Source organism: Heliangelus exortis, chromosome 1 (genome assembly GCF_036169615.1).
Source record: "Heliangelus exortis chromosome 1, bHelExo1.hap1, whole genome shotgun sequence".
NCBI lineage: Eukaryota > Metazoa > Chordata > Aves > Apodiformes > Trochilidae > Heliangelus > Heliangelus exortis.
Window position 1 is genome coordinate 167,901,897 of NC_092422.1, and position 13,257 is coordinate 167,915,153.

Consider the following 13,257-nt stretch of genomic DNA (forward strand, 5'->3'; position numbering starts at 1 on the left):
ATTATTTTTGTAGTCAAGAGTATTGTAATAATTTTCATAACAAAACATGCTTCTTTTCTCCTTTCCCTTTACAGAGTTTCTGGTAGCTCATCCTACCGACCCTGAAGGAATTCAGGATTAAAGAAATGCATTACTGTGTACCACTGCCATCTGCTGCTAATATCTCCCTCTGGATAAAAATATTTTATTTCACCACATATTTAATCCACTGAAGATCCTCAGCTGAATTTGCACGGTCAGTTCAATATTTATTTTACAATACGTATCAAACGACCTCTTCCTGTTTTGTTATAGAGCTTCTCATTGCATATTTTGGCAGATTTATTGAGGTAATGGGTACAATTTCAGTTCCAGTAAGAAAAATTCTTTTCTATTGCTATTCAGTAAAAAAGGTTTGTGCTTACAATCTCATACAGAACCAGACTATCCCAGAGAGGAAGGGTCCACCTTAGAGACTCCAACAGCTTACAAATTTGCCATCTGTAGTCACAGATCTGCAGTAGGAAAATGGAGCTTCAAGAGTCCCACTTCTACAGCCTTTCTAACACCCACTCAATCACACCATTTCTAAGGAGTACATCACATCAGAAGGCAGAATTGCTGCAGAGTGACTTTAACTTACATGGCACTCTGACTTTAGTTTTTAAATCCATGTAACCAGGGTGTATCAAGATCTGGTGCATAAATACCATCAAGAAGCAAATACAGTTCTACATGAAAAAGAGCAAAGGAGAGCATGATAAAAAGGAAAAACAATATGGGACCCCAAGTGTCATTGATTTATAACTGTATGGCTAATTGAGGCTGCAGAACAAATCAACTAGAGAAAATTTGAGCAGCAGCAAAATGTATCTTCTCCCTTACACCCTGTCTTTTGAAAAAGACAGAGCCACGTATTTCACCTACATCTGGAGAAAAGAATAGCTGCCATTAATATAGATGACATGACTCTTCATACATTTTTAAAGCATCTCAGAGCACTGGAGATTTCAGAACAGATAATATCCCTGTTCCACAATTAAAAGTATCTTTACTCTCAGAATCAAATATACAGGTATGTCTTAGATAGAAAGGAAGCAAGCATACAGCCTCAGTTTCACGTTCATCACAGCCAGATGACAGTCACCTTAGCTTCTTACAGACCTCCTGTTACCAGAACTGTTTTTTTGTTTATTTGGCCTGTGGTTGAGGTTGGGCATTTAAGTAGCATATACAGAAGCAGTGAAACTGCCCAATTGACTTCCATATCAGTTATGGGAACCTTTGGCCAATGCCAGGAGCAGCAACAATTCCCAGCTGGGCTGTAGCACAAAATGTGTGTAACTGAAATGTGTTTCAATGATGGAAAGAAGCTCCTGGAAGAAGCAGCTTTCTTCTTACCCCATGCTATGTCAAAGCAAAGAAACATAAAAATTCATGAAATGTGTATGAGGTCACATTTCTTAAAAAAAAAAAAATTAAAACAAAATCTGAAATAGTGGGGCAAATTTCCCATCTATTTGAAAGAACTCCTAGAACTGTTTTTGTTTGTCAGAGAAACCTGTCAGAGGTTGCTTTGGAGAAACTCTAGGATAAATTTTGAGACCCAGCTCTGAGGCTTCCAATTCTCACTCTTGGGCTCTGAGGTAGAGCTGACTGTGACCTTCCTCAAAAGAAAGTCCAGAGGCTTTTACTGCTAAATATACCAAGTGCATGTTTTAAAGACCAGAAAATGGTTATAGGCAAAGATACCTCCTGTGACAGTGAGCTGAATGAACTAAATGGCAGAGAAACAGTCAGGGATGAAGTAAAACCTCTGGCAATCCATGGTCAGGATTCAAATGACAAGGTTACAGGGGAATAAAAAAAAAAAAAAAAGATCAAGCTTGAAAAGGTAGATAATTATAATCTAGAGCATATGAACAGATGGCTACACCATCAATCAATGAATAAATAATAGTGCAATCTGACTTGATGGGATGATTGGATGAACTCAGATGACATCAGGCACACTCTACCATATGTAACTAAACACCAGGCACAAAGCAGAGCAGGATGTGAGCACATTCATGCCCTACAAAACTGAAAATACAAAATTAGCAGTTGTCATATGACTGGTTATATGAGCAGCCATTGTGTCAATGAATTTACAAGTGGGTTATCACCTGGAAATAGAACAACTTGCTACAGAATGGCTCCACACAAGGCTGGCCCTGGAGATGAGGAAGGAAAAACAAAACTAGAAACACAGAATAACAGAAAGGGCAACTGGCATCATGCCTGCTTTTCTGAATGGAAAGAAACACCAATGATGTTCTTAGTCACATTCCTGTGTAGTCTTAAGTAACACGTCACTTGCTTTTCTCCTTCCACTTTATGCTTCATAGTTCAACTTCATTTCCACTGAAATGCAGAAGAGTTGTGAGCTGTACAGTATTTCAGGTGCCACTGTATATTCAATTAGCTTTATTTTGTCATTCGATGTGTCACTGGAATGGAAACAATCAAGAAGCTTGACAATGATCATAATCTGAATTTTCATGCCTAATCCTTGACAGAGGCATGAGTTAGAAAAGGTGTCAGTCATTCAATACTCCTGATTCTCCAAATTACCTTGCACTACCCATCAAAAACAGTGGATTCTTCACAGCTTGCTAATAAACTCACATATTATGCTTTGCTGAAAGGCATTTCCTGGAAATAAGAATTATTTTCTGAGTCTCACATAAATTCCAGGGTAAATATTTGTGCCTATTCTTTTATTTTAAAAAGTTACATAGAAAGTTCCAGAAACTTTAAGTTTTAATTTTTTTTTTCATGATGATGTTACACTAACTTTCAGAATATTTTTTATACTGGTGTCCTGCCCTGTACTAAAGATTTTATTTTTCAGTCACATTACTGTTCGAATTTTTAACTATCTCAAAATGTAATGTCAGAACTTCTGCTTCTGGACCGTGCAGTATGATTGCCACTCACATCAAGAAACACACTGAGATGCTGGAAACCAAAGAAGGGCAAAGAAGCTGATGAAGGGTCTAAAGCTCAAGTCTTATGAAGAGTGGCTGAGGGAACTGAGGTTGATTGGTTGGGAGAAAATAAGGCTTCAAGGGAGACCTTATCATTCTCTACAACTACCTGAAAGGAGGTAGTAGCAAGATGCAGATCAGTCTCTTCTGTCAAGTAACAAGCGACAGGACAGGAGGAAATGGCCTCAAGTTCTGCCCTGGGAGGTTTATACTGGATATTAGATAGGAAAAATATCTTCACCAAAAGGGTTATCAAGCATTGGAACAGGCTCAGGGAAGCAGTTAAGTCACCATCCCTGGAGGTATTTAAAAGACATGTAGATGGGGTTATTAGGGACACAACTTTGTGATGAAATTGGCAGTGGTAGATTAAAGGTTGGACTCAAAGAATCATAGGATGGTTTGGGTTGGAAGAGACCTTAAAGATCACCTAGTTCCAGCCCTCCTGCATGGGCAGGGACACCTCCCACTAGACCAGGTTGCTCAAGGCCCCATCTGGCCTTGAACACTGCCAGGGAGGGGGCAGCCACAACTTCCCTGGGCAACCTGCTCCAGCATCTTACAACCATCACAGGAAAGAATTTCTTCCTAATGCCAACCTGAATCCCGTGCAAAAAGCCCTACCCCAACTTTCTAGTAGGCCCCCTTCAGATATTGAAAGGTTGCTATAAGATCACCTCAGATCCTCCCCTTATCCAGGCTGGATAACCCCAACTTCCTCAGCTTGGCTTCATAGGGGAAGTGCTTCAGCCCTCTGATCATTTTAGTGTCCCTCCTCTTGACAGACTCAAGGACTGCTATGTCTTTCTTATCTTGGTGACTCCAGAATTAGACACAGTACTCCAGATGAGATCTCACAAAACCAGAGAAGAGAGAGAGAATCACCTCCCTCAACCAGCTGTCTGTTCTTCTTTTGTCGCAGCCCAGGACATGGTTGGTTCTCTGGGCTGCAAGCACACACTGACAGCTCATGTTAAGCTTCTAATCCACCCCCTTGTCCTTCTCCTCAGGGTTGTCCTCAATCCTTTCTCCTAACTATCATCTTCCCAATGATCTTGTACCTGATGATCTTAAAGGTCTTCTCCAACCAAAATGAGTCACTTGCACTGTAATAGTTCAGTGTATGTAGCAGCTATATTCAGCAACGTGATAGTATTTTCCACATCAGGATTGGCTCACTTTGTTTGAACACACCCAAACACATTCACATTACAAGATGAAATCAAGAGGTAAATCAACCTAGTTTCTGTACAGTGGCAATGAATCTTTCATTCCTTTAGCATGTTGACTTAGATAGTCATGTCTCAGAGCAAATGAGCAAATAATCTCTCTTAATGGGCATAAATAAAGCCCTTCAAAATCACTTAACAGCTTGTTCTTTTCTATAAATAAACGTCTTTTTTCAGGATCACAATGACAACAGTCAAAAGTATCTCTTAGTACTGTTAAAACTCTTTCTAAAAGTTTGCAAGCCACCAATTTTTTTTCAACTATTCTTATTTTAAAAACTTAATAAAGGAGAAAGCAGACAGAGCATAATCTACAGGTAACAGCTATCTACCAGAAAATAACATCAAGTGATAGGGTTACTAAAGTGTAATGCATGTGCTCCACAACTTCACTGTACACTATAATAGACCATTATGCTTCAAATCTATGGGGAAAGACCACACCACCATTTGCAGAGTCAAAATGAAGAGCTAAGCAAGTATACATTTGAGGCAATTAAACACTTCTATCCCAAAATTACAGCAATTAGCTGTGTCAGCTGCCTGTACAGTAGAGAACGAACAGAAAGGTTTCTCAGCAAGAGGATCAAGAAGGGCCCAGATTCAAAGAATGGCTTTAGCAGACACAGGTTCCTTTGTCCAAAGCTACAGTTCAAAAATTCCACCTGCCTACAAAAATAACAAAAACTTGTTAAGACTCTCCCTGTTCAGCCTAAGAGATCCACAAACTAAGTTTTTAGGAAAGTGAGGTTACATATCTGTGGCTGATGTTCTGAAACATGTCATTCATGCACATATCCAAAAATATAGGTCTTATCACATGCAGATATATCTGTCTTCAGAATAACATCAGCAGCCATGTTCAGGCTCTTTTGATCCTTCTGCAATGTACAGGAATGTAGAAAAAAAATATTCCCACCTTAAATTTTGTTGACCTGCAAATTGGTCGCCCAGGCCGTAAGACTAAGAGGTGTGGAGGGAAAAGGATAGAGAAAATTAATGAGGTGGAATGAACATGAAGATGACTCCACACTGTTCCACACATTCATAGCTCCCGAGCTGGGACCTTATGTCTTTCATGCAGACTGTACTTTCTGGGCCACCCAACATTGTTTGAATGCTTCTTTAATGGCAGCAGGAAACACAGGGGGTGTAAAAAGAGTGCTAAGTGGCTGGCTCTCTAAATATTATACATGGGGATATTTCAGAACAGGATTACTGACTGATGTTAACAAAGCCCATGATAAAGCAGATGTGGTTGAAATAGCCTAACCTGAATTTTCTAAAACGCTTTTAAAAATCCCTCATCAAAGTCTTTTATGGAAACCCAACAGTCAGAGTTTTAGGGAAAGTCTTTATGATGATAAATAAATGGTTAAACACCAAGGAACAGAAGGTAAGTGGGTTAGCCAGACAGCTGCTGAAATGGAGGGAGGTCATTAGCAGAGTTCCACAGGGATTTGTGCAGGGCATGCAGTCATTCATCATATTCCTAAGCAACCCGGGTGAGCTGTGAGGTGAGAAGGCTTTATAATGATATTAAGTTATGCACAGTAATAAGGACAATGGTTTGCTGACTGTGAAGAATTGAGAATGGTCCTTATAGAAGTAAGTCCCTAGGCAATAAAACACCAGATGAAATTCTCTATAGATGAATGCAAAGTGATGCACACTGGGCAAAACAATTCTAGGACCATTTATAAAACGATCACCCCTCTCCTGACCATGATAGCTCAGGAGCAAGATTTGAGGTTATAACTCAGTACCTGAAAACATGCTCTTAGTGGCATGTATTGTCAACACTTCCCTGCCATGAACGTTAGGAACTATTGGGAAAGGAACAGAAAATCAGGAAATATCATTAACATCACTGTAAAACCCATAGGTCATTCACACCTTCAGTTGTGATCAATCTCCTTATGAAGAATGACATAGCACAACTGGAGAAATTGCAATAAGAATAATCAAATACATGGAACAGCCCATGAATGAAGAAAAACTTACTAGGCTAGAGATCATCAGCCTGAAGAAGTGATAATTTAGACTAACTGCAACATATGTCTACAAAATCATAAATATTAGGGAGAAAGTGTACAAGGATGTTCCTTGTCTCTTCAGAAAAGAACTAAAGCTATCACATTAGGTTAGCAGGAACAAAACAAACAAAAGAAGATGATTCCTTATTCAGTGATCTCTGGAACTTGTTGCCAAATAATTCTGTGGATGCTAAAAAGTGTTCTCAGGCTCAAGTCAAGATTGGGTAAGAACAGGAAAGAGGTATCCATCAAGAGTAACCACATACAGAAAACTGTGTGTAGTTGGAAAGAGTACTAGAAGACACCACCATGTAGGATTGGCACAATATTGGCTTCTTTGTACTCTCCTGGGTAAGCTTCTGCTCATAGGCATAGTTTGAGGCAGGATATGAGGCTGGATGGGTTTTTGGCCTGGTTTGGTACAACTGTTATGTTCTTATTAGATGTAGCCTCAGTTCTTATGTGGTGCACATCAGAGAAAGAAGTCCTGGTTTTGGAGTCTGAAAGTTTACTGTGTGCTTGCATGGCAGTAATAATTCACTTAAACTTGTCAGCTATTGATGTGAATAGCATCAAGGACCACATAGACAGGCTTCAGTCCCCAAGAGTATTCTTTATGAGCCACCCACAGGCCCCTCTACTAGCTGTGTTGTGAGCTGCCATGCAAGACATCTTAGTCTCGTAAAACAGGGTAATACAGAAGCCTTCTTCACCAGAGAATGAAGATAAAAATTGCCTAATAGAGAAATGTGAATGAAAAGAACAGAACAAAATCTATTTCTTTCACAGCTAGCAAAGCCATAACACATAATGGGATCATAAGGCTGAAAATGTAGTCTATTTGGCCAAATAAATGCACTTCCTGGAGCTTTTTTAGTTAGCTCTTTGCACCCATAGCATGGCCCCATCCTCATTATACATGATGGACAAAATATCAATGATTTTATTAGGAACTGAGACAGACCCTGTCACCAAATGAGTCAGTGAACTAGAAGGTGTTGAGGGGAAGACTCCCTTCTGTCTTTTAAATCCCCCCCAAAAAATCCAAAACATATTTTCTTCCCATTTCAATTTCCTGATTTAATATGCCTCTCCTTGATGTACTAGGGCAATGTTATTGTTTAATGATTACCCATTTTGAACATGGAATCCCATCTGTTCTGCATTACCGCTGCTTATTTCCAAAGTTTCCAATAAAATAGGGAATAAGTTCTTAATTCCAGTGTGTTTCACTGGAAGTGAGCTACACCTACTTTTTCATCTTCTACTTTGTAGTCTAAGGATGGGTGGCTTCTTTACAGAAAACTCTTCAGCATTAGAAAATATAAGCACTTATGTGAATGTAAAGATGTGCAAAGATTCCTTTATAGGTTTGGTTTTTCTTTCTTATAGGTTTGTTTTCTTTTAAAACAGGATTGGAGAACTTCATGAAGTAAAATACACCCAGCAAAGACTCATGCCACTTTGATATCAGTTCTATGCTGGGCTTGACATGCAAATTCCAATATTATAAGCAACATGCTAATTCCTGTTCATATAGAATGAGATTGCTAAAATTAGGCTGTGAGGAGGCTTACACCACTGTACATTCACCAATGTACCTAATAGTGTAGATTTTCTTGATGTTCCTAGGCTTAGTTGCCCTTAAACACTGTAACTTCCACTGACTGATTCATACACCATGCCTAGAGGTTTGCATTGAAGCAGCAGCAATCTTACTGTTCCCTTTTGGTCTGAAGATGTAAACAGCAATCACCACACCTCTAAATTCTTGTGCAAACAAAATATGTCCTTCCCCATTACCCTCCAAAACCCTGCCCTCTGAGCACCAGTCCTCTTCTTAAAAGCAAACAGCCTCCCCTTCCCAAAACAGTCTCTGCAGTCTCTCTCTTGCCTTCCATAGTGGGATAAAGCTGTGGAATCCCATTAAAAACAGGGTCAAGCTAAAGGTATTAAGAGGTACCCATGAAATTTATTACTGATTCACAAAATCCACATTCATTGACAACATCAGTCAATACATCAATTCTTCATTGTCCTTACTGTAATGCACATACAGATGACTTGCTCTGTACTTGGTTTTCATGGCCACCATTTTACAGAGCATAATTTGTCTTGGACAAACTGCTGACACGTACAGAACAATATGCTGAAAAATCCTTGATGGTTTGTTTTTTTTTTTCCTTCTGTCTGTTGTACAGTATGTTCTAAATACATGGAAGATAGAAGACAAACTGACAGAAACTTAGGAGACCCTTCGAAGATTATTCCTACAGTTTTATTGACTATAGTCTTAGCATCTTATGGTCATTTCTGATTAAAACTGTATTGTTTTCTTGTAAAACATACCACAGTCCTAAAATTCATTCATCTTGCTTTGGTTCTTTGCTTATGCCAAGTTATTATGTTAATTATTGAAGTCACTACCTACATACAGTGCTGACAACTTTTCCATCCATGTTTGTGATATATGTGATAAACATTCAACATCAGGCAATGTTCTCTGTGTTAATTAAATTACGTTGATTATGTTGAGCAGGAAACCAGAGGTATCAATGAAACATTAGGAACAAAAAAATACATTAATTATAAAACCTATTCTACAACCTTATAAATCACTTCTTTTCCCAATTAAAATTACTGTCATTCTCACTTCAGTTACTAAAGTCATAACCATAATTTTTAAAATTCTTGCCTGCACTAACCATAGAAACTTAATTTAACTTAATAAAAAAAAAAAAAAAAAAGAAAAAAAACCCCACTTTTAATCACTCTGTGTTTAAGAAATGCTTTCCCTGAACAATAAACAAAACGTGCACATGCTTCATTCTATTCCCAGCTAACTGTCCCCTAGTGGTTCTCTTTCACTAAGCTGATCTTTGAGTTGCCCATATTTCAGGAGATAACTTTATACAATTTTAATCCATGCTAAAAGCAGCTTCATTAACAGATTTAATCTTTTGTTAAACTTTACTCTTCTAATACCTGAATTAGAGAGAAACAATCTGATAGTTTCACTTTAAGCAGGCAACATTCAAGTTATGGGATGCAACTGGCTTGTATTATTATTAGATTACATTATCCCTATCACTCTTCATCACATCACATCTTTCAGTTATTTTTAATTTGTTTTAATCCTTTTCATTAGACTTGTTTATCTCCAGCCATTACTCACTGTACCAGATAGCAAGTCATGGTGTTATTTCATAGCAAACAAGGGTGACTGTGCTTTCCTTGCAGAAGTCAATGGCAAAATTTCCATCCACAAGCAGAAGAAATTAAATAACTGATATATTTTAAATTAAACTCTTCTGGATTCCCAGCTAATTAAACACCATACTATTATGGTACTTTGCCTTTGCTAACTTTGTACTGGTTTGAATTTTCTCCTCTTGATCTCTCCTTGCTCCTTTGAAAGAAACAAACCCATTCCTTTTATTTTAAATTGTAATATTATGTTTCTTACCATCCATGCTGTGACAAAATCTCCCATCCAAGTCCCAACGGCAGCTACCTTCATAAAATTTTCATTTCTCATGCCCATGAAGTCTGTTATAATGTACGCACTGTGGAAACAAGGATGCAGACTGTAAGATACAATGCAGTTATAAAGAACTTGCTTCAGTGACAAAATTTACTGTTAGCTGTGGAAGATTTCCCATTTCTTTCAAAATCACTTTTTCTGACAGATCTGAATCTTGACACAGTACTGAGTAGGTCATTTCCAATTAGAAATGTAAATATGAATGTGATTTTACAGCCCACGTCTCTTTTGATGGTCCTAAAAATTTGACAGGCAAAGGCTTTAGGATTATATAAGGCTTCTGGAAATATAAACTATTTTACACTATTTTGCCTCTTCCTTTGTTTAAATGGAATTGCAACATTCCCTGAACCAGTGACTCTGCAAAATGTTTATGACAAAAAATGAAAACCTTTACATTCTCTTCAAAAAGATAATAAAACCACTTGACTTTTCACTCCACCAGTTATACAATCACGTTTTTCTAACAGAAGAATTCAAGCAAGCTTTGCAGAATTTCAGTAAGATGCTGTTTCTTGATATAAACAATATATTTTCATTTATACATTTTACTTTAATCCAGAAGTGTTTTTATTCTGTTTAAATAATGCAACAGTTAGGATTTAAAATATCACACAATAGTTTGACCTTTACTTTCAAGTTCATAAAGATGTCATACAGACAATTAAGAAGGTAAACCTACTTGTGCTGGATTAAAATATTTTTTAATAAACTCATATCCTTTCCTAAAAGACTTTCAAAGTGTTTAAGAGATGACTCTTTTCAATGTGTATCTAACACATTGGATACTGATAGTGATTAAATTTTAACTTCCCAAGTGATATCTGTGCTTTCAAGATACCTGAAAACAGTGCTTATACAATGTTATGCCTATTTAGGGGTGCACACAACTGACCCAGCTTTATGTAAGAACCTCCTTAATCACTGTGTTATCTGTTATTGAAGTCTTACCATTAATATAGACCAAATGTAGTGTTGAGGAACTAACAAACCACATCCCTGCAACTGCTCCGCTTTCTGGGGCAGTCCTATTAAAATCTAAATACTTGACCAGGCTAAGAAATCTTGCTACCACAAATCCATGCACAGGACTTAAGCACATTTTAGATACATGTTAATATGTTGTAGAGTAGAAATATCAATGTTATTGAATAGTTTCATGACACATGTTTAAAGGCAGACTCTTTTCATTACACACATTTCTTGACCTTTCAGCTAATATCCCACAAACAAAAATACCATTAAATTTTCTTTCATCTGCTAAGCAGCATGTAAATGCTGGCTAAGATTTTCTGCTGAAATTTAAAAATAAACAACCCACAAACCCACATTTTTTTCCAAGCTATTTTTAATTATTTTCCACATAGTTATTAAGGTCATCGGTATTCAGGATTTGTTGTGTTGTGAATATGTAAGAAAACAGGAACAGCTCTACTGCATCAGCCTAAAGTCTCTAGGGAAGACTGCATGAACAGGCAAGAAAACTCCTCCTAGAAACATCCTCCATCCTCTTTATAACTGGGAAACATTTGGGATTACTTTTTCCCCTCAGTCTTGCCCATTGCATTCTTGCAGCATTTGTGAAGGTTAAAAGTGGTCAAGTCTGCATTCCTTAAGCAGGTGTCTCATTAACAAAAAAGGCATGGCAATAAATGACAGTTGTAAGGAATTCCCCCCCAAAGCAACCTGTGTCTTTTTCATCAGTGCAAAATGCATACAAAAGCCCCACAGTTCTCACCATTTTTATTCCCATTTCCCACATGTATTATGCATTCTCATATGCATTATACATTATTACAGGTGTACAGAAACTAATTGAGCATTTTCACAAGTTGCCTGAAAAATGGGACAGTCGGGTAACTCCTAAAGCCCTGTCACATATATTGGGCCTGCCACCATCCCCCCATGGGTTCTGTAAATAAAGCAGATATAGATAAGACAGGTTATCCAAAAAAGCTGAAAGGTCACTGATCACTATACTTATCAAACTAGACATAAGCAATTATTTGACTGAAATGGAAATTATCCATTTATTCAATTGCTTTTGCAGACTTGAAAAGTCTCTTAAACCTTAAAATACACTCAGATGAGCTGGATACAATACTCAAATGTACAGAAAAGTCTTGAACAAACCAAATGACCAGATCATCCAAACAGTTCTTTTTGTAAATTGAAACACGAATGTTAGAAACATGAAATAATTCAAAAAGCACAGAATCATAGAATCTGCTGACTTGGAAGGGACCCATCAGGATCAAGTCCAACTCCTGTCCCTGTGCTGTGTAGGGCACTCCCAGAATCACACCACATTCCTGAAAGCATCATCCAAATGCTTCTTTAACTCAGGCAGGCTTGGGGCTGTGACCACTTCCCTAGGGAGTCTGTTCCAGTGCTCAACTGCCCTCTGGGTGAAAAATAATTTTCTGATATCTAACCTAAACCTTCCCTGCAAAGAGGTCACTCTTCAGCCTTCTTTTCTCCAAGCTGAACAGTCCAAGTGACCTCAGCTACAGCTCATAGATCATCCCTTCCAGACTCTTCACCATCCTCATGGCTCTCCTTTGGATACTCTCCAATAGCTTGTTGTCTTTAAGTCTAATATAAATTATGCATTGTACTCTCCAAGTAAATTAAACATGCAAATTGACAGGCCAAAGATTCAGCTGTGGAAAAATCACCACTTTTTTCTAGCTTTAGCTACTGATTAGAGCAGTTTTCATTACCTGATTAGTTTGCTTTCTGGATAGGACCCATGTTAACTGTCATGGTCACCCCAGATTTTCCCTACCTTGTTGCAAGGCTACTTATTGATTTGCCACACTTATATTCTGTAGCAAGGTACATTCATGTGACATGAATAGCACATTCTAAAAAAACATCAAGTGGAAAAACCCAGTAGTTAAAGCTTTTAACAGAGTAAAAAGCTCTTCAGAAACAGACAGGATAACTGTAAATAATTAAAGGCTGAGAAAGCAATGCTTGTGAATGTTATAGATAAAGGAGAAGTTTGCAATTGGGATTTGGGACAAAGCCATTATTAACCTTTGGCAACAAAGCTGGAAGCTGTAAAGCCAGGGAAATTGCTCTTTGCAGGCCAAAGCCTATGGCAGATAGACCACAATTTTGAAACAATAGGACAAAACAGAGGAGTAAAAACACAAAAGAGACTTGAGGCAGAAAGACACATAGTTCTAAAACAGAGTCCAAAAACCCATCATAATTTGCAATTTTTGTTGCTGTTTTACTAACAGGCAGTTAGTAAAAATATGTATGAACCCCAATGTATTGGATCATTTTTTCTGGAGTTAGCAACACAATGTGCACAGAACAGACAAAGTGGGAAACAAAAGCACTATCCTAGAGAAGTCGTTCAAAGAAAGACATTAGAGCATTTTTCCAAAGAGAGATGACTCTTAAGCAGTTGCCAAAATGACAGTCTG

At 37.8% G+C, this 13,257-nt stretch overlaps 1 protein-coding gene across 4 annotated transcripts in view; it reads right to left on the reverse strand.

Moving 5' to 3' along the window:
• The window catches only part of TMEM117 (transmembrane protein 117), a 218,502-nt gene that overhangs the window by 100,849 nt on the left and 104,396 nt on the right, over window positions 1-13,257 (reverse strand). For all 4 annotated transcript variants that reach the window (XM_071733565.1, XM_071733564.1, XM_071733566.1 and 1 more), the window contains exon 4: window positions 9,740-9,839. In XM_071733565.1, coding sequence (XP_071589666.1) covers window positions 9,740-9,839 — 100 coding nt within the window. The remainder of the gene's footprint in view (window positions 1-9,739; window positions 9,840-13,257) is intronic.